This window comes from Sciurus vulgaris (assembly GCF_902686455.1).
Source record: "Sciurus vulgaris genome assembly, chromosome: 8".
Taxonomy (NCBI): Eukaryota; Metazoa; Chordata; class Mammalia; order Rodentia; family Sciuridae; genus Sciurus; species Sciurus vulgaris.
In genome coordinates this window covers 144,595,087-144,618,189 of record NC_136468.1, presented here as the reverse complement: position 1 = coordinate 144,618,189, position 23,103 = coordinate 144,595,087, and the positions used below count along the sequence as shown (strand labels likewise).

The window sequence follows — 23,103 nt, the reverse complement described above, 5'->3', positions numbered from 1 at the left end:
CCTTCCAAATTCATTCTATGAGGCTAACATAACCCTGATACCAAAACCAGACAAAGATACATTAAAGAAAGAAAACTTGAGACCAATATCCCTGATGAACATGGACACAAAAATTCTCAACAGAATTCTTGCAAATTGCATACAAAAACATATTAAAGGGCTGGGGATATAGCTCAGTTGGTAGAGTGCCTGTCTCACATGCACAAGGCCCTGGGTTCAATCCCCAGCACCACAAAAAAAAAAAAAAAAAAAAAAAAAAAATTGAAAAGATAGTACACCACAATCAAGTGGGGTTCATCCCAGGGATGAAAGGTTGGTTCATCATATGGAAATCAATAAACACAGTACATCACATCAATAGACTTAAAAGACAAGAATCATGTGATTATCTCAATAGATGCAGAAAAAGCATTTGACAAAATACAGCACCTCTTCATTATCAAAAGACTAAAAAAACTAGGGATAGTGTTAACATACCTCAACATTGTGAAAGCTATCTATGCTAAGCACAAGGCCAACATCATGCTAAATGGAGAAAAATTAAAAGCACTCCCTCTAAAAACAGGAAGAAGACAGGGATGCCATCTTTCACCACTTCTATTCAACATCATCCTTCAAACTCTAGCCAGAGCAATCAGAGAGACGAAAGGATATGAATAGGAAAAGAAGAACTCAAACTATCACTTATTTGCTGATGACATAATTCTATATTTATAGGAACCAAAAAATTCCACCAGAAAACTTCTAGAACTCATAAATGAATTCAGCAAAGTAACAGGATATAAAATCAATACCCATGAATCAAACGCATTTCTATACATAAGCAATGAATCCACTGCAAGAGAAATTAAGAAAACTACCCCATTCACAACAGCCTCAACAAAAATAAAATACTTGGGAATTAATCTAACAAAAGACCTCTTGAAGACCTTTGAAGATGGAAAGATCTCCCATGCTCTTGGATAGGTAGAACTAATATTGTCAAAATGGCCATACTACCAAAAGTGTTATACAGATTCAATGCAATTTCTATTAAAATCCCAATGACATTCTTCAGAGAACTAGAAAAGGCAATCATGAAATTCATTTGGAAAAATAAGAGACCCAGAATAGCCAAAGCAATCCTTAGCAAGAGGCATCACAATGCCAGAACTTAAACTATACTACAGAGCACTAGTAACAAAAACAGCATGGTATTGGTGCCAAAACAGACATGTAGGCCAATGGTACAAAATAGAATATACAGAGACAAACCCATATAAATACAATTATCCCATACTAGACAAACATGCCAAAAGTACACATTAGAGAAAAGATAACTATTCAATAAATGGTGCTGGGAAAACTGGAAAACCACGTGCAGCAAAATGAAATAAAACCTCTCTCACACACTGCACAAAAAATCAACTCAAAGTGGATCAAAAGCTTAGGCACTAAAACAGAGACCCTAGTAGAGAAAAAAGTAGGCCCAAATCTTCATTATGTTGGCTTAAGAACTGACTTCCTGGCTGGGGAGATAGCTCAGTTGGTAGAGTGCTTGCCTTGCATGCACAAGGCCCTGGGTTCAATCCCCAGCACAAAAAAAAAAAAAAAAAAAAAAAAAAAACTGACTTCTTTAACAAGACTCCTAAAGTGCAAGAAGTAAAAATTAAGAATCAATAAATGGGATGGATTCAAACTAAAAAGCTTCTTCTCAGCAAAGGAAACAATAACGTGAAGAGAGAGCTTACAGAATGGAAGAAAATCTTTACCACATGCACCTCAGGTACAGCACCTATCTCCAGGATATATAAAGAACTCAAGTAACTTAACACCAGAAAGTAAAAAAAACAGGTGAATTGTAGAAGTTAAACTTGCAAAGTACACAGAAGTCAATCTCCACAATTTATATACCCCTCCACCCCACGGCATTGCCTCCAGCATAGACCCTAGTCAAGACAACTAAAATTCTAATGAACACTTACCTTTAGACCTTTAGGACATAGAAACATGGAAAGAGTCCGTCTTATTTATTTATTTTTTGTGTGCTAGGGATTTCACCCAGGAGTGCTTTACTACAGAGCCATATCCCCATCCCTTTTTTAATGTTCTATTTTGAGACAGGGTCTTGTCAAGTTTCTTTAGGCCTAAGTTGCTGAGGTTGGCTTCAAACTTGTGATGGTCCTGTCTCAGCCTCCTGAGTCACTAGGATTACAGATGTATGCCATAGTAGAAAGAGCCCTTTTAGGCAGCAATGCATAGAAGGAATCCCACAAGTGAGAAATTCAGAAAAGGGGATGCCATAATTTTGTATTTGAATCCACACAAGTCTCAACCCAACCCCTCTATCATGCATGTGCATGACAGTACCAAACAAGCAAAGTCAAGGCTTACAGGATGAGACAGAGTTGAAACATTGTCCATATATGAGGATGTGAATTTACATTCTTGACCTCATCAGGTTAATGCCTACAAAACAAAAACACCAGCAATCTCCACAAAGTTACAAAAATACCAGAGTGTATGCCACACTCAGTACTCAGTGTCTAAGATGTAATCTTAAATTACTTTAACATACAATGAACAGAAAAATGTGACCCATTATCATGAGAAAAAACAATCAACAGACATCAGCTTAGAAGTGATATTGGAAACAGATATTGGAAACATCCAATAAGTATTTTTAAAAGCAACTATTATAATACATATACTCCACGAGGTAAAGGAAAACACATTAGAAACAATTTTGAGGGGTGATGAAAATAGGAATGTCAGATAACTTGAATTATAGTGATGATCTCATGATGTTATACATATATCAAAACTGATCAAATCGTATGCCTTTAATACATATCATTTATTGTACATGTAGCTCAGTACAGTTGTAAAAAAGCAATGTAACAGGGGCTAGGATTATAGCTCAGTGGTAGAGCACTTGCCTACCATGTGTAGGCACTCGGTTTGATCCTCAGCACTGCATATATAAATAAATAAAATAAAGGTCCATCGACAACTAAAACATATTTTTTAAAAAACAACAAAACAGTGTACTATTAGTCAAATCTATACCAAAGAAAAGGTAAATGTTATTAATGGTCATTTTACAGATTAGGAGACTGAAATTCGGAAAGATTGAGTACTTACCCAAAGTCACAAAACTTATCAGGTCTGAGATTCTAATCAGGATTTTTTTTATTTTTAAAAATTATAATAATATTTCTTTTTCTGAAAAAACAATATGGTTTTAGCTCTAACTCATGAATTTATTGGCAGGATTGAGTGGCAAAGAATGTCTCTAAGACATTTTAAACTCAAAAGACAGTAACATATCAATGTACAAATTTCATACCACCAATTACAAGTTATAGGTTCAGTGTCCCATATCTAAAATACTTGGGGATGTTTAGGATTCTGGATTTTTTTCAGATTTTTAGAATATTTATACATGTAAGAAGATATGTTGTGGACACACTCAAGTCTAAACATGAAATTCATTTATGTTTCATATACACCTTTCATACACAGCTCAAAGGTAATTTTATACAAAAGTTTTATATATTTTAATGTATCTGCATTTTGATTGCAAACTATCACATGAGGTGAGGTGTGGAATTTTCCACAGTTTCAGATTTTGGAGCCTTTCAGATTTCTAACTAGGAACACTCACCTTCCTATTAAATTGAAAGAAATCTCTCCTCTACTAATAAATTTCATTAAAAAATACCCAACCATGGGAATAAACTGTATTTTAACCTCTAATTTTTTTACAATGTCAGTTTCAGAATTTAGAAGTATCATATACCGAGAGTACAATGTAGGTTAAAACATTGATAAAATTCATAAAAGGGGCTGGGGCAAAAACTCAGTGGTAGAGTACTTGGCCTAGCATGCATAAGGCCTAGGTTTGATACCCAGCACTTAAAAAAAAATTCATGAAGATACATTTATAAACCACATGTGATTACCTGTACTATTTTTGAAAACTGATGTGTATTATATTCCAATAACTCAAAACCAGTCATTTCAACAGATGTAGAAAAATATTTCCTAACAGCTAGATGTAGAGGCACATGCCTATAATCCTAGCAACCTGGGAAGCTGAGGCAGGAGAATCACAAGTTTGAGGATAGCCTCAATAACTTAGCAAGACCCTGTCTCAAAATAAAAAATAAAAAGGGCTGGTGATGTAGTTCTGTGGCAAAGCACTCCTGGGTTCAATCCCTAGTATCGGAAAAATATTTCATTACATGGAATTATGGTTAAAATATGTTAACTCATAAAAGTAGATTACAAAAAGTATTAACATATTATTGTATACATATGTATCATATATTTTATATATAATGTATTATTTTATACACGGATATGTATTTTATACACATAGAGTTTATATATATATTTTATGCATATGTATATATTTTGAGACAGGTCTTGCTAAGTTGCTAAGGGTGGCCTCAAACTTGCAATCCTCCTGTCTTAACCTCCCAGGTCATTGGGATAGCAGGCATCTGCCACCATGCCTAGCTTAATTTGTATATTTTTAAGAATGTATATTCAGAAAATGATTATAAGGATATATATTTAAAATATTAAAGAGTGCTTATAGCTGTCTGATTTTCAATTATCTACCTTTGTGCTTCTCTGAATTTTCCAAAATTTCTATAATAAATCAATAGTTCTTTTTAGACAAAAAAGATAAAAGATATTGTTTCAAAGGGTTACAATAAACAAATTGGTCTCCATTCCCAGGATGGATCACTCTTGCTTCCTACACTGAGTATGCCTTCCTTGCAAGGTGCTGTCACAGTCTAGGATTGCTTACCTGTCCAAGTACTTGCAAGTTATAGCAGATGATGTCCTTACTGGCCATTGAAATTCCATAGAGAAGTGCCTCAGTAAGCCCACAGATTCCCAGTAGCAGGTCAGACAAGCTCAGACAAAAAAGTGGCCTTATCTGTCAAAAGTCACAAAATTCTCATTTCATAAGTAATGTAACTATGAGAACAATGAATTATTTTTACACTTTATGCTTCAAGTAGAAAACTGAGTGTTAATTTGCCAGGGCAGCAGTCATTGGTTGACTGAAGGGAATGAATGTAAAGGAAGACTCTAGATAGGAATGAATCTGTAATCACAGTTATCCCAACCATCCTGGACTTGAAGTACTTATAGATGAATCAACACTGATCTTCTTACTCTTAGGGACACTTCTTTCTCAAGATATACAGGGTCCCACCATTTGACACAGCTATCCCACTCCTCGGCTTATACCCAAAGGACTTAAAATCAGCATACTACAGTGATGCAGCCACATCAATGTTCACAGCAGCTCACTTCACAATACCTAGATTGTGGAATCAACCTAGATGCCCTTCAATTGATGAATGGATAAAGAAATGTGGAATATATACACAATGGACTATTACTCAGCCATAAAGAAGAATAAAATTATGGCATTTGCTGGTAAATGGATGAAGCTGGAAAATAGCATGCTAAGTGAAATAGGCTGAGCCCCAAAAATCAAAGGCCAAATGTTTTCTCTGATAAGTGCATGACAATAAATAACAAGGGGAAGTGGCGGGGGGAAGAGAAGAATGAAGGAACTTTGGACGGTGTAGAGGAAAATGGGGTGGGAGGGAATGGGGAACAGAAAGATAGTAGAATGAAACAGACGGTATTACTCTATGTATATGAATGATTACATGAATGGTGTGAATTTACATTGTGTACAATCATAGAAATGAAAAGTTGTAACCCATTTGGGTACAATGAATCAAAATGCAGTCTGTAAAAATAAAAAAGATTTTAATAAAAAAAAGATATACAGAGTCAAAGAAAGAATGGAAAGATGAAAAATTCTATGGTGAGACACACCACAAAGGACAACTGAGAGAGCTCTATATGTATAGCCAACATCTAAAATTTAAAAATGAGATCATAGGCTAAGCATTTAGGTGTGTAGCTGAGAACCTAAAAGAAATGAAAATATTTTCCTTTTCAACTTCTGACCACATTGATGAAGTTTGTCCTCTTACTTCTAAGTATCCTTCTCCTTTTAGCCTACCCATTCCCATTTATTTAAAAGTAATTTTGATTTTCCTATGGGAAAAATTATAAAATATTTATTGAGAGGCACTGAAGATCTAAAGTGGTAAAGAAATACATTGTGCTCATGGGGATATTAAGCTTACCCATTTAAAAATTGTTGGAAAGACAGACAAAAAGCACAGAAGCTCCTTAAAACAGCGCAAACACGTATGCCTATAATTCCAGCAGCTCGGGAGGCTGAGGCAGGAGGACCGCAAGTTCAAAGCCAGCCTCAGCAAAAGCGAGATGCTAAGCAATTTGGTGAGATCCTGTCTCTAAATAAAATACAAAATAGGGCTGGGATGTGGCTCAGTGGCCAAGTGCCCCTCAGTTCAATTCCCAGAAAAAAAAAATGTGCAAACAGCTTAAAACCAAATTGTGAAAAGTTGAGCTGGGGATCCACCGCCATCTTGTGGAGACATTAGCTAACTAGTGACCCTCTAAATGGGCATCTTCCCATGCCCAGATAGCTGCAAACTAAACCAGAGGAAAGGCCCCTTCAGTGGCACCTCTTAAATATCCAGCCAGAAAGAATTTCTAGAAGGACCACTACCAGCTTGAAATCGCTGAAATTGCCCTCCCTCTTCCCCCATGGCAAATAAGGGGAACAGAGTGGGCTGGAGGGGAACTGACCCCGGGAAGTGTGCATCTAGCCCTGCTCTGCCTCTGTGACCCAGGCAAGGGCAAAAAGCTCTGCACAGCCTCCAGTTGCTTGCTCAACTCAGACAGAGGCAGCAAAACTTTGGCCCTGAACAAAGGAAGGCAGATTCACCAGGCCCCCAATCACTGACACTGGGGGAAGGCACCATAGGAGGTCAAGGGACAGTCCCAAGGATCTGGATTGCAGGGTCAGGATCACAGGGCCTACCGGAGGGATAATTGTCTGAATATCCAGTGGCATAGAGATGGAGCAGAAAGGGACTGATACCAGCCTTAACAGGTAAACAGCCTGAACTGTAATCACAACAGGCAAGTGAGCAGAAATTATTTGAATACTTAAGGGTCCTTGCATCAGGCTAAGTAAGCAGACGGAATCAACACACAACATTCACAACCTAGGCAGTGGAAAATGGAGTCCAGGTGAACCACTGGAGACCCTTAGCTATGGTACCCCACAGAGCATCATTAGCTGGGAAAATACTTTTGCACCACAGATCATGGGTGGAAGATCCACAGCCAGAGTTCCTGCACCCACATCCAAGCATCAGGACCTTCAATACCATGAAAAAGATCCAAAGGGGGGAACAGGTACACAGTGACACAGCAATCACAGAGACAAGACAGAGCCTACATCCTAAACTACTACACACAGTAGAAACACTGTCCATCTGAGCAGTCAGCTGCAGGCCCTCAAGCTGACAAACCAGAAGCTGATGGTAGGACACTCATAACAACTAGGAGTGGGTCTCTGTCCCCTGCAACTTGGAAGAGATCCACAGCCAAAGATTGATGGACATCTGCTAAATATTCAAACCCCAATGAAATCCAAACCCAGATTCAACAAAAATTTTCTACATCTAGACATGGTATACTGCAAACAACTCTAACATCAACTTTGATCATATAAATAATTCCTTAATCTGAAAAAAATTGTTAACCCAACAGCCAACACTGTACCTCACTGTACCTTCAACCCATTGGAATGTATTTCATCAGATGGTTTAAAGCATTAACCTGAATCAATTTTCCTATGTTTGTTTTCCTAGCTCTAGTTTGTACCTGCTTCTCTTGTCCCCTATTCACCCCCTTGCACTATCTGCTACAATCTCAAATAACACCCATTCATCTCTCTCTCCTTTCAACCTTGGTGTAAATTGACCTTTTACGACTTCTTTCTCTCTTTTCCCTCTCCTATTTGCCCAATCTTATTCTTCCCTCCTTTTAGCCCTCATTTAAGGGCATAAATACGTTTCCTAAATTTAACAACTAATTGTTTGACCTATTCCAGAACTTTATTATAGGTATATACCTGAATATGAGATATAGCAGAAATCAACTGTAACAAGTTTTTGTTCTTATAAGGTTGAACAGAATGAGGTCTGGCTCAAAAGTGACTATAGTAAATAAGGCTCAGTGGCATCACTTAAAATGGGGCTGATATTGGGATCAGCAGAGGTCATACATTGAATTAAAATATCATATCATTATCTGGATATTTACCTGACACGAAGCTCTTAAGAAAAAGGCTCACAAAGTAGTCCTTCACTTAAAAGAAGTCAGACCCATACTGCTAGATGGGAAGACATGTAAATAATATGATAAAGCAAGGAAAAAAAAAAATCCCAAACAACCCAAATGCTTCAACAACAGAATTCACCAACACCACAGGGGAGGAAATGTCAGAAAAGGAATTAAGAAAGTTCATAGTTAAACCATTCTATGAGAACAACAACAACAACAACAACAAACAATGTAAGGAGTGAAATCAGAGGGAAAATACAGGAAGTGAAAGGTCACTTCAATAAAGACATAGAGATACTAAAAAGAATCAAACAGAAATCCTTGAAATGAAGGAATCAATAAACCAGACTAAAAATTCAATGGAAAGCATCACCAGTAGACTAGACCAGTGAAGACAGATTTTCAGGCCTCAAAGAAAAAGTATATAAATTTTTTTTTTTTTTTTTAGTGCTGGGGATTGAACCCAGGGCCTTGTGCTTGACAGGTAAGCACTCTATGAACTGAGCTATATCCCCAGCCCCCAAAGTATATAATCTTGAAAATAAAGTCAACCATAGAGAAAAGATGTTAAGAGACGATGAACATAAAAATCAAGAAATATGGGATAATATTAAAAGGCCAAATTTAAGACTCATCAGGATAGATGAAGGTTCTGAAACACAAACTAAATGTATGAGCAATCTTTTCAATGAAATATCAAAAAATTTTCTAAACTTCAAGAATGAAATGGAAATTCAAATACAGGATATATATGGTACTCCAAATATACGAAATCACAACAGATCCACTCCAAGACACATATTTTGAAAATGCCTTCCATACAGAATAAGGATAGAAGTCAGAGAGTGATGTACTCCTGTAATCCCAGAAGTTTGGGAGGCTGTGGCAGGAGGATCAGAAGTTCAAAGCCAGCCTCAACAACTTGGCAAGGCCCTAATAAGCAACTAAGTGAGACTCTGTCTCTAAAGAAAATAATAAAAAGGGCTGGGGATGTGGCTTAGTGGTTGGGTGCCCCTGAGTTCAATCCCTGGTACCAAAAAAAGAAAAAAAAAAATCAGATTGGCCACAACACAATAATACTGGGTGATTTTAACATACTTCTGTTATCACTGGATAGAGCATCCAAACAAAAACTTTATATAAAGATGCCAAAAAATACAATTAATAATTTGGACTTAACAGGTATCTATAGAATATTTCATCCATCAATGACTGAATTCACTTTCTTCCAGGAACACATGAAACATTTTCTAAAACAGACCATATTTTAGGCCACAAAGAAATCTTAGCAAATACAAAAGAATAGAGATAATAACATGCATTACATCAGATTGTAATGGAATGAAATTAGAAACGAACAAGATAAAAAAAACAGAAACACCTGGAGACTAAATAATACACTTTTGAATGATGAATGGATAGCAGAATAATCAGGGGAGAAATAAAAAAATACTTAGAGATAAAGAATAATAATGAGGTCTGGGGATATAGCTCAGTTGGTAGAGGGCTGGCCTTGCAAGCACAAGTCCCTGGGTTCAAATCCCCAGCACTGCAAAAAAATAAAAAAGAATAATAATAATATAACATATCAAAATCTCTGGGACAGTATGAAAGCAGTTCTAAGAGGAAAGTTCACAGCATTGAGCTCATACATTAAAAGACTAGAAAGATACCGAATAAATAATCTAACATTAGGTCTCAAGGCCCTAGAAAAAGAGAAACATATCAACACCAAAAGCAGAAGAAGATAGGAAATAATTAAAATCAGAGCCAAAAATCAATGAAACTGAGGTTAAAAAAAAATTAAAAGATCAGGGAAACAGAAAGCTGGTTTTTTTCTGAAAGAACAAACAAAACTGACAAACCCTTATGCAAGCTACCAAAAAAAAAAAAAAAAGGGAAAAAACTCGAATTAAACTCAAATTATTAAAATCAAAGATGAAAAAGGAAATATACAATTGACAGTACTGAAATCCAAAGGATTAGCAGAAACTATTTCAAAAATTTTTACTCAAAGAAGCTAGAAAATCTTGAAGATATGCACAAATTCCTAGAGATACAAATTCTATGACCTACTCCAATTGGACAAGGAGGATATAGAAAACTTTAACAGATCAGTCTCAAGAAAAAAAGCAGTCATGAAAAGTCTTCCAACAAAGAAAAGACCAGGACTGGATGGATTCTCAGTCAAGTTCTACAAGGCCTTTAAGGAAGAACTAATACCAAGCCTCCTCAAAATTTTCCATGAAATAGAAAAGAGGAAACTCTCAAACTCATTCTATGAAGCCAGTATCACTCTGATATAAAGATCAGACAAAGACACATCAAGGAAAGAAAACTTCAGACCAATGTCCTTAGATGAACACAGATGCAAAAATTCTTTTTTTTTTTTTTTTTTTTTTTTTTTTAGGAGGGGTGGCCTGGGGATTAAACCCAGGGATTTACCACTGAGCTACATCCCATCCCTTTTTGCTTTTTATTTTGAGACAGGGTCTCTCTAAGTTGCTTAGGACCTCACTAAATTGCTGAGCCTAGCCTTGAACTTGTGATCCTCATGCCTCAGCCTCCTGAATTGCTGAGATTACAAGTGCGCACCTCAACACCTAGCAATGCAAAAATCCTTAATAAAATACTGGCAAGGGCTGGGTTGTGACTCAGTGTTAAAGCATTTGCCTAGTATGTAAGAGGCACTGGGTTTGATCCTCAGCACCATATAAAAAATAAATTAAAAAAAATAAAGTTTTGTTTTTTTTTTTTTTAAACTCAGAAAGAGGTTTCCTAAAAAAAAAAAAAAATACTGACAAACCACATACACAAACACATACAGGCCAGATCCAAGATGGTGGACTAGAGAGAGGCTGCATTCCTTGTCACTCCGTAACTCCAGTTTCAAGCAGAGGATATCTGTTTCTTGGTGAGGCAGTTTTTGCTGCTTATCGATCCCCTGGTGTTTACCCCATTTGTCTGCTGTGATGACCTGCAGTCTGCCAGCATATCAACGCCTTTTGTGAGTGCAGATTGCTCACTGTCAGGCATCTATCATCCACCATTTGCCTGCCTCTCGCCTGTCCATTGCCTGCCTTACCTATCCATCACCCAACACATGAGGCTCACCTCCCGATCATCCGACAACAGTCAGCAAACTGATCGCTGACAGCCAGTGGAGCACCAGCTGCCTGCTGTTGCCTGAAAGTTCTCTGTCACAGTACCTGCAGGTTTGATTACACGTGGCTGCCGCCATTTTGAGACAACAGCCAGGACCTGTAGGACACCTGGCCGGACTGACTGCGCCCCGTCTCCAGGATCCCTCAGCCCGACCAATCACTCCCTGCCTCTGGGGCCCTCACATTGACTGACTGCTCCCTGCCGCCAGAACCCCCAGACCAACTGACTGCGCCCTATCATCGGGAACCCAGACCGACTGATTGTACCCGGCCTCCAGGATCCCACAACCACACCAAACACACCCGACCTCCAGGACCCCTGCCTGACCAACCGCATCCTGCCTCCAGGACCTCCAGCTGACCATGTCCACACCCTGAGCTGCAGCTCCCCATTTGCCAACACATTTTGAAGCCAGAGCGGCCATCTTGGATAATTCTGGAAGTGGTAGCTCCGATCTTCAGGTGGAGCAAATCCCCATCCTGAGACTTCTGCTGGAGGCTTGAAGCTCATTGTCAGGTACCTCTTATGCATCAGGCTACTGAACACTGGGAGGTTTCATTACTATATGACTGTTATACTGCAGATTTTCTTTTTTCTACTTATTGAAAAAATTTAAGTTTTTATTTCTTTACTTTTCTTGCTCTCTTTTCCTTTTACCTATTCCCTCAGAGTCTCTTTCTCCCTTTTTTGCATGCTAACATCCAATTTCTTTTGATTACACTCTCACCCTATTATCTAGAACTTCTGTATATTCTTTTCTTATCCCATTAACAGCCACATTCTACATCCCTCTGCATCCTCTTTGTCCTCCATTTGAAACTGCAGACCTTATTGCAAATCTGTTTGTTTTACTGAAGATAATATATGAACTCATTCTGTTTATTATGACAATTTTGTTATTGTCCCCATAGGGGCTATTTGGTCTAGGATTGCATAGTGTCTGAATTGGGTACTGCTAATATTGATCCCCCCTTAAAGAAAGGGTTTTGGAAACCTATAGGGTCACTATAAGCCTATAGGGGGAAATCTGAAATACCCCAGATCTGCACTGCTAGAGGGGAAGATACTTGAACAACATGAAAAAACAAGGGAAGAAAATAATCCAAACAAATCTAGATTCTATAGTAATAGAATCCAATGACAGTATGTTAGAAGAAATGTCAGAAAAGGACTTCAGATTATACATGATTAAGATAATTCACGAAGCAAAGGATGAGATAAGAGAGCAAATGCAGGCAATCAATGATAATACCAATAAGCTGAAAGAGCACCTGCAGGAAGCAAAAGATCATTTCAACAAACAGATAGAGATTCTCAAAAAAAAAAACAAACGGAAATCCTTGAAATGAAGGAGACAATAAACCAAATAAAAAACTCAATGGAAAGCATCACCAAAAGACTAGACCACTTGGAAGACAGAACCTCAGACAATGAAGACAAAATATTTAATCTTGAAAATAAAGTTGCCAAACAGAGAAGATGGTAAGAAATAGTGAACAGAATCTCCAAGAACTATGGGACATCATGAAAAGACCAAATTTAAGAATTATTGGGATTGAGGAAGGAACAGAGATACAAACCAAAGGAATGAACAACCTGCCAATGAAATAATATCAGAAAATTTCCCAAACCTGAAGAATGAAATGGAAAATCTGTAAGCCATAAGAGGCTTACAGAACACCAAATGCACAAAAATCACAACAGATCCACACCAAGGCACATTATAATAAAAATGCCTAACAATCAAAATAAAGATAGGATTTTGAAGGCCACGAGAGAAAAGTATCAGATTACATATAGGGGGAGACCAATACGGATAGCAGCCAACTTCTCAACCCAGACTCTAAAAGCTAGAAGGGCCTGGAACAACATATTTCAAGCTCTGAAAGAACATGGTTGCCAACCAAGAATCCTATACCCAGCAAAACTAACCTTCAGATTTGAAGATGAAATAAAATCCTTCCATGATAAACAAAAGTTAAAAGAATTTACAAATAGAAAGCCTGCGCTACAGAATGTTCTCAACAAAATATTCCATGAGGAGGAAATGAAAAACAACAATGGAGGTCAGCAAAGGGAGGAACTACCTTAGAGAAAAACCACTCAAAGGAGAAACCAAGCCAACTTAAAAACCAAAAATAAGCCAAATGACTGGGAATACAAATCATATCTCAATAATAACCCTGAACATTAATGGCCTAAACTCATCAATCAAAAGACAAAAACTGGCAGAATGGATTAAAAAGAAAGACCCAACAATATGCTGCCTGCAAGAGACTCATCTCATAGAAAAAGACATCCACAGACTAAAGGTGAAAGGATGGGGAAAAACCTACCACGCGCATGGACTCAGTAAAAAAGCGGGGGTTTCCATCCTTATATCAGATAAAGTGGACTTCAAGACAAAGTTAGTCAGAAGGAATAAAGAAGGACATTTCATACTACTTAAGGGAACCATAAATCAGGAAGACATAATGATAGTAAATATTTATGCCCCAAACAATGGTGCATCCCTGTACATCAAACAAATCCTTCTCAATTTCAGGAATCACATACACCACAACACAATAATTCTGGGTGACTTTAATGCACCGCTGTCACCACTAGATAGATCTTCCAAACAAAAACCAAACAAAGAAACCATAGAACTCAATAACACAATCAATAACCTAGACTTAATAGACATATATAGAATATTCCATCCATCAACGAGTGGATTCACTTTCTTCTCAGCAGCACATGGAACCTTCTCGAAAACAGACCATATGTTATGCCACAAAGCAGCCCTTAGGAAATGCAAAAAAATAGAGATACTGCCTTGTGTTCTATCAGATCATAATGGACTGAGAGTAAAAATCAATGACAAAATAAAAAAGAGAAATTACTCCAACACCTAGAGACTAAATAATATGCTATTGAATGAAACATGGATAACAAAAAACATCAGGGAGGAGATTAAAAAATTCTTAGAGGTCAATGAGAACAACAATAAAACATATCAAAATCTCTGGGACACTATGAAAGCAGTACTAAGAGAAAAATTCATTGCATGGAGCACATTCCAGAAAAGAATGAAAAGACAACAACTAAATGACCTAACATTACAGCTCAAAGCCCTAGAAAAAGAACAGAATAAAAGCAAAAGTAATAGAAGACAAGAAATAATTAAAATCAGAGCTGAAATCAATGAAATTGAAACAAAAGAAACAATTCAAAAATTGACAAAACAAAAAGTTGGTTCTTTGAGAAAGTCAACAAAATAGACAAACCCTTAGCCACACTAACAAAGAGAAGGACAGAGAAAACTCAAAAATTACTAAAATTCATGATGAAAAAGGAAATATCACGACAGACACCACTGAGATACATAACATGATTAGAAGTTACTTTGAAAATCTGTATTCCAACAAAATAGAATCTATCGAAGACATTGACAAATTTATTGAGACATATTTTCCTCCCAAACTGAACCAGGCGGTCATACACAATTTAAACAGATCAATATCAAGCAATGAAATAGAAGAAGCCATTAAAAACCTACCATTCAAGAAAAGCCCAGGACCAGATGGATTCTTAGCCGAGTTCTACAAGACCTTCAAAGAAGAACTCATTCCAATACTTCTCAAAGTATTCCAGGAAATAGAAAAGGAGGGTACCCTACCAAACTCATTCTATGAAGCTAATATCACCCTCATACCCAAACCAGGAAAAGACACATCAAGGAAAGAAAATTTTAGACCAATATCCTTGATGAGTATAGATGCAAAGATCCTTAATAAAATATTGGCAAACCGTTTGCAAAAGCATATTAAGAAAATCATGCACCACGATCAAGTGGGGTTCATCCCTGGAATGCAAGGATGGTTTAACATCCGTAAATCAATAAACATAATCCATCATGTCAATAGTCTTAAGGATAAGAATCATATGGTTATTTCAATTGACGCAGAGAAAGAGTTCGACAAAATACAACACCCCTTCATGCTGAAAACACTAGAAAAAATAGGGATAGTAGGAACATACCTGAACATTGTAAAGGCTATTTATGCTAAGCCCATGGCCAACATCATTCTTAATGGAGAAAAACTGAAACCATTCCCTTTAAAAATGGGAACAAGACAGGGATGTCCTCTTTCACCACTTCTATTCAACATTGTCCTCGAAACTCTAGCCAGAGCAATTAGGCAGACTAAAGAAATTAAAGGGACAAATAGGAAAAGAGGAACTTAAGCTGTCACTATTTGCTGATGACATGATTCTATATTTAGAGGATCCAAAAAACCTCCTCCAGAAAACTTCTAGACCTCATCAATGAATTCAGCAAAACAGCCGGCTATAAAATCAACATGCATAAATCTAAAGCATTTTTATATGGAAGCAATGAAACAGCTGAAAGGGAAATGAGGAAAACAACTCCATTTGCAATAGCCTCAAAAAAAATAAAATACTTGGGAATCAATCTAACCAAAGAGGTAAAAGATTTCTACAATGAAAATTACAAAACATTGAAGAAAGAAATTGAGGAAGACCTTAGAAGATGGAAAGATCTCCCATGTTCTTGGATAGGCAGAATTAATATTGTCAAAATGGCCATACTACCAAAAGTGCTATACAGATTCAATGCAATTCCAATTAAAATCCCAATGATGTACCTTACAGAAACAGAGCAAGCAATCGTAAAATTCATCTGGAAGAATAAGAAACCCAGAATAGCTAAAGCAATCCTTAGCAGGAAGAATGAAGCAGGGAGTATCACAATACCAGAACTTCGACTATACTACAAAGCAACAGTAACAAAAACAGCGTGGTATTGGCACCAAAATAGACAGGTAGATCAATGGTACAGAATAGAGGACACGGACACAAACCCAAATAAATACAATTTTCTAATACTAGACAAAGGTGCCAAAAATATGCAATGGAGAAAAGATAGCCTCTTCAACAAATGGTGCTGGGAAAACTGGAAATCCATATGCAACAGAATGAAACTAAACCCCTATCTCTCACCCTGCACCAAAATCAACTCACAATGGATCAAGGACCTTGAAATCAGACCAGAGACCCTGCATCTTATAGAAGAAAAAGTAGGTCCAAATCTTCAACTTGTTGGCTTAGGATCAGACTTCCTTAACAGGACTCCCATAGCACAAGAAATAAAAGCAAGAATCAATAACTGGGACAGATTCATACTAAATAGCTTTCTCTCAGCAAAGGAAACTATCAGCAATGCGAAGAGAGAGCCTACATAGTGGGAGAATATCTTTGCCACTCATACTTCAGATAGAGCACTAATTTCCAGAATATATAAAGAACTCAAAAAACTCTACACCAAGAATACAAATAACCCAATCAACAAATGGGCTAAGGATATGAACAGACGCTTCACAGAAGAAGATGTACAAGCAATCAACAGATATATGAAAAAATGTTCACCATCTTTAGTAATAAGAGAAATGCAAATCAAAACTACACTAAGATTCCATCTCACCCCAATTAGAATGGCGATTATCAAGAATACAAGCAACAATAGGTGTTGGAGAAGATGTGGGGAAAAAGGTACACTCATACATTGCTGGTGGGACTGCAAATTAGTGCAGCCACTCTGGAAAGCAGTGTGGAGATTCCTTAGAAAACTTGGAATGGGCAGGCCATTTGACCCAGCTGTCCTACTCCTTGGCCTATACCCAAAGGACTTAAAATCAGCATACTTCAGAGATACAGCCACATCAATGTTCATAGCTGCTCAATTCACAATAGCCAGACTGTGGAACCAACCTAGATGTCCTTCAATTGGTGAATGGATAAAGAAACTGTGGTATATATATATATATATATAAAGAATATAAAATTATGGCATTTGCAGATCAATGGATGAAACTGGAGAATATCATGTTAAGTGAGATAAGCCAATCTCAAAAAACCAAAGGACAAATGATCTCGCTGATAAGTGGATGATGACACATAATGGAGGTGGGAGGGGGGGCAAGAATGGAGGAAGGAGAGACTGTATAGAGGGAAAAGAGGGGTGGGAGGGGTGGGAGGAAGGAAAAAATAACAGATTGAATCAAACATCATTACCCTATGTAAATGTATGATTACGCAAATGATATGCTGTTACTTCATGTACAAACATAAACAACATGTATCCCATTTGTTTACAATAAAAATAAATTTTAAAAAACCACATACAAAGATAATACACCATGATCAAGTGGGTTTCACCCCAGGGACGCAAGGTTGGTTCAACATACAGAAATCAATAAATGTAACTCACCACATAAACAGACTTAAAGACATTAAAGACAATAATTACATGATTATCTCAATAGATGCAGAAGAAAGCATTTGACAAAGTACAGAACCCATTCATGATTTTTTTTTTTTCAGGAGGGAGGGTACCTGTGATTGAACTCGGGGCACTTGACCATTGAGCCACATCCCCTATTTTGTATTTTATTTAGAGACTCCACTAATAGACTTCTAGAACTCATAAATGAATTCAGCAAAGTAGCAGGATACAAAATCAACACCTATAATCAATTGTTTATACTCCAATGAATCTGCTGAAAAAGAAATTAGAAAAACTATACTATTCACAATAGCCTAAAAAAAGTAAAATAAAATACTTGGAAACCAATTTAACAAAAGAGATGAAGGACCTCTACAATGAAAACTATAGAACACTAGATAAAGAAATTGAAGACCTTAGAAGATGGAAAGACCTCCCATGTTCTTAAAGAGGCAGAATTTATATCAAAATGGCACTACCCAAAGTGCTATACAGATTCAATGCAAATCCCATCAAAATTCCAAGGACATTCTTCATAGAAATAGAAAAATCAGTCATGAAATTCATTTGGAAAAATAATAGACCCAGAAGAGCCAAAGCAATCCTTAGCACGAAAAGTGAAGCAGGAGATATCACAATCCCGGACCTCAAATTATACTACAGAGCTACAGTAACAAAAACAGCATGCTACTGGAATCAAAACAGGCATGAAGACCAATGAAACAGCATAAAAGAGATAAACCCACATACAGTTATCTGTGTTTATGGTGCCAAAAACATAACACTGGAGAAAAGATAGTGTTTTTAACAAATGGTGCTGGGAAAACTGGAAAATATAGTAGAATAAAATTTAGGTCTTATATCTTACCCTGCACAAAACTCCACTCAAAGAGGATCAAAGACCTAGGAATCAGATCAAAAACCCTGCACCTGCTGGAATAAAATGTAGGCCTAACACTCCAACATATTGGCTCAGGAACTGATTTCCTTAACAAGACTCCTATAATGCAAGTAGAAGAATAAAAGATCAATAAATGGGACGGAATCAAATTTAAAAGCTTCTTCATAGCAAAAGAAACAATCAAGAACATAAGGAGAGCCAGGCGTGGCTCACCACGCCTGTAATCCCAGCAGATCAGGAGGCTAAAGTAGGAGAATCACAAGTTCTCCTTACTGAGGCCCTAAGCTTCTCAGGTAGACCCTTCTCTAAATAAAATACAAAAAAAGGGCTGGGGGTGTGGCTCAGTGGTTAAGTGCCCGAGTTCCATCCCCAGTACCAAAAAAAAAAAAAAAAAAAAAAATTGCCACCTGCTCCTCAGGGCATTAATATCCAGAATATACAAAGAACTCAAAAAACTTAACACCAAAAAAAAAAAAAAAAAAAAAAAAAAACTCAATCAACAAATGGGCAAAGGAACTAAACAGACACTTCTCAAAAAAAGAAATATGAATGGTCAACAAATATGTGAACAAGTGTTCACTCTAGCAATTAGAGAAATGCAACTTAAAACTACACTGAGATTTCACCTCACTCCAGTCAGAATGGCAATTATTAAGAATAAAATAACAATATGTGTTGGCAAAAGATGTCAGGAAAAGGGTACACTCATACATTGTTGCTGAGACTGTAAATTGGTGCAACTATTCTGGAATGGGTTTGGAGATTTCTTAAAAAACTAGGAATGGAATGCACTGGGGTTGTAGCTCAGTGGTAAAGCATGTGCCTTGCATGTGTGAGACGCTGGGTTCAATTCTCAGCACCACACATAAATAAATAAATAAAGGTACACTGACAACTAAAACTCTTTGAAAAAAAAATAGGAATGGAATTACCATTTGACATAATTATCTCACTCCTCAGCATATAGACAAAGGATTTAAAATCAGCATACTACAATGGCACAGCCACATCAATGTTTCCAGCAGCACAATTCACAACAGCTAAGCTGTGGATCCAACCTAAGTGCTCTTCAAAAGATAAATGGATAGGGGCTGGGGATGTAGCTCAGTTGGCAGAGTGCCTGCCTTGCAAGCACAAGGCCCTGGGTTCAATCCCCAGCACCACAAAAAAAACAACAAAAAAGATAAATGGATAAAGAAAATGTGGTCTATATCCACAATGGAGTATTACTCACTCATTAAGAAGAATGAAATTATGACATTTGCCAGTCAATGGATGAATCTGGAGACTATCATGCTGAGTGAAATAAACCAGTCCCAAAAAGTCAAAGGTCAAATGTTTTTTCGGATATTTTGAAGCTAATACACAATAAGTGGGGGAGGGCATTAAAAAAGAACAGAAGTTCAGCAGAGTAGACAAAGAGGAATGAAGGGAAGGGAGGAAGGATAAAAGGAAACAGTAGAATGAATCTGACATATGTACATATATAGATTCACCACAGTGAATCTCACTATGTATACATTCACAAGAAATTGACTGAAAAAGCAAACCCTATGGATTTGACAGAAAGATCAGTGCAGCAGAGGGAAGGGAGCAGGTGGTTGGGAAATGGAAGGGAAGCAGAGGTACTAAGGACTGAATTAGAAGAAGATATAGTCCATGCTTTTACAATTATGTCAAAATGGACTCTACAGTCATGTATAACTAAAAAGAACCAATAAAAAATTCAGCCACAGTAAAATTAGAATAGAAGGCAAAAGATACCATGAAGAGCCAGGTGTGGTGGCACACATCTGCAATTCCAGCAACTGGAGAGGCTGAGGCATGAGGATTGCAAGTTTGTGGCCAGCCTCTGCAACTAAGTGAGGCCCTAAGCAACTTTGCAAGGCCCTGTGTCAAAATAAAAAATAAAAATGACTGGGGATATAGCTTAGTGTTAAAGGGAAAAATAACTTAATAAAAAGGAAGGTTAAGGGGAATATATATCTTTTGAAGGATATAAAGTACTATTAACTAGAGGAAACCCTGTGGAGGTAGCTCAGTGGTAGAACTTCCCTGGGTTCAATCCCCAATCAGAAAAGAAAAAAAAATTTTTTTTTGTAGTACTAGAGAGTATAGTACCAGAGAGTGGTAGGGATACTCTACCCCCACCCCTTCTTTATTTTTATTTTGAGACAGGGTATCACTAAATTGCTGAAGTTAGCCTCAGCCTTGCAATCCTCCTGCCTCAGTTTCCCAAGCTGCTGGGATTACAGACATGTGTCACCATACCTGGTCATTTCTCTGAAAATCTTTACAGAGCTAGCAAATATAACACTCTACCTAGTTCTCTATGAGCCAGGAAGTTATTAACTTGGTTTTTTTTTTTGGTACAAATGATTATTTTTGCTCAAAAATAAATTATAATTGCCTAGAAGGACAGAGCAAAAAAACAAATATCTTTCATATATCAAAGTCCTATGTTCAATCTCCTAGCCCCACTAGCAATTTTCCTAAGTACAGAAATCAGAAACTCACTTCTGTCATCCTTAAAGTGAATACAGGTTTCAGACAACACTGTTTCCTTAATCTTAATTATTTAAAAAGATACCAAAAAAAGATATCAAAGAAATCTACACTTAAGAATTCATCTTCATCTGGATATGGCATCATATGCCTATAATCCCAGCAACTCAGGAGGTTGAAGGATAAGGATCATAAATTCAAGGACAGCCTGGGCAACATAGCAAGACATGGTCTCAAATAAAAAGGGCTGGCGAAGTAGCCACATGAGTAGCATGCATGAAGTCCTAGGTTTAATCCCCAGTACTACAGGGAAAAAAAAGTTCATCTCTAAGAATTCAAAATGATAGCTAAAGACAATTGCCTGGAAGATAAGGGAGCTCTATTGACAAGTTTAAAGCATCTCAATTTATTATAGTGAGGAATTAATAAATTATTTGTAGAATTATTCCATCATTTGCAGGAACTACTTCTCTGTGATTTATTTTAAAGGATTAGTCACTAAAAGTTCAAATTCAAAGAGTGACTACTCACCTCTGAAGAATTCGGTCTATTCTTGAATACAGCATAGGTAATAAGTGAACTTGAACCTATAATACTGAGAGACAGGGTGATGATCATTAAAACAGGACAAGAAGTCTCCTTCACATGTGCTGATTTTTTTTTTTTTACTAATTAAATTGATGTAAAATAAACTGCACATGTGTTTTAAAAGTATGGAATGCTTCATGAATTTGAATGCCATTCTTGTTTAGGGCCGTGCCAATCTTCTCTATCATTCCAATTTTTAATATGTGTGCTGCCAAAGTGAGCATGTTGCTATTTATTGATTTTGCAACCACTCCTGTTGACCAGACTGTCCACTGATTTCGGATGTTATTCCTCAATCTGCTTTTGTTGTTATTGTTGTTTATGTTGTTACACTTTCTTAGTCAGAAAATATCAACAAAGTAAATGAAGAATATAATTTTTCTCTAACTAAAAAGCAAAATCAAATCCCCAGGAGGAAAATGTAGAAATTGCAGAATGTTACAATTTTACTTATACTAGTTTATATAGTCATATTATGTGAGATTAAATAAACATACCTCAGAGTAGCCATAATAAATTGTATCCACTGTATTGCAGAAAAAACCTAAGAAAGAAAAAATTAAACCTTTACATTTAATATTCAACCTAATTTCAATTTTACTGTTTATTAACCGTCTCCTCAGCACAAATGCTTCTTCAAAGACTAATCAAAACATGCTACAAGTCTGAGAATGAGTAAAAAAGACTTTGAAAAGGCCTCTGGGAAGGAAGGATGGCTCCATTTTTCCTTTCTTCTACTTCTCTGGGAAACAGTAAAATAAAAGAATAGAGAGGTGGGTAGAAAAATGACTGAATGAAAAAATAAAACTGAATGAGAAAATTAATAAAAGGAAGAATAAAATGTAGAAGAGATAAAAAAGTTTGAGAAGGGACAGATTTATGAAATAGGGGTAACAATAAAGACAAACAAAAATAAAGTTCACTAAAAGAACAATAAATGATACAGAAACAGAAGAAAGTGGAGAGGTACTGTGAGTGAAAAATACAGAGCACAAAGAAAGGAGAGGGGGCAAAAAAGACAACTTCTGACCTTACCAAATCCCATTTGTCCTCCAGGGTGCTAGTTTCCAGTAATAAGGCCATAAGGACTTCAGTCCCAGCCACCTTTATGCAGTGATCTTTCTCAGACAGGTTCCGATTCCCAAAGAAGTGAACAAGGAGCTCCACCCCTGCCCCAGCCTGGCTCCTCCCCACCTAATCATGCACTGTACCTTGAGGGCGACCAGCCAAGAGAAAAAAGTCAAGCTGAAAGCCCAAAATAGAAAGAGCAGGTGACAAGGAAACAAAGTTTAAGAAGCATAAGGAACTGTAAGAAGGAGCAATCGGTAGGAGTTATTATTTATTTTATTAAAAGAAGCAGAGTGAGTCATAGTACAAAGATAAAATACAGTTGTAAGAGGGAAATGAA

At 36.9% G+C, this 23,103-nt stretch overlaps 1 protein-coding gene across 8 annotated transcripts in view; it reads right to left on the bottom strand.

Moving 5' to 3' along the window:
- Positions 1 to 23,103, bottom strand: part of TMEM116 (transmembrane protein 116) — a 115,608-nt gene that overhangs the window by 80,086 nt on the left and 12,419 nt on the right. For 4 of the 8 annotated variants that reach the window (XM_079149600.1, XM_079149597.1, XM_079149594.1 and 1 more), the window contains exons 2-4: positions 22,193 to 22,239; positions 21,639 to 21,702; positions 4,802 to 4,933 (exon numbers count right to left, since the gene is read on the bottom strand). In XM_079149600.1, the coding sequence (XP_079005726.1) occupies positions 4,802 to 4,933; positions 21,639 to 21,702; positions 22,193 to 22,206 (210 nt within the window). In that variant the 5' untranslated portion in view covers positions 22,207 to 22,239. Of the gene's footprint in view, positions 1 to 4,801; positions 4,934 to 21,638; positions 21,703 to 22,192; positions 22,240 to 22,725; positions 22,909 to 23,103 lie in introns of those variants that run through there. The other 4 variants (XM_079149598.1, XM_079149599.1, XM_079149601.1 and 1 more) reach the window with 4 other exon arrangements.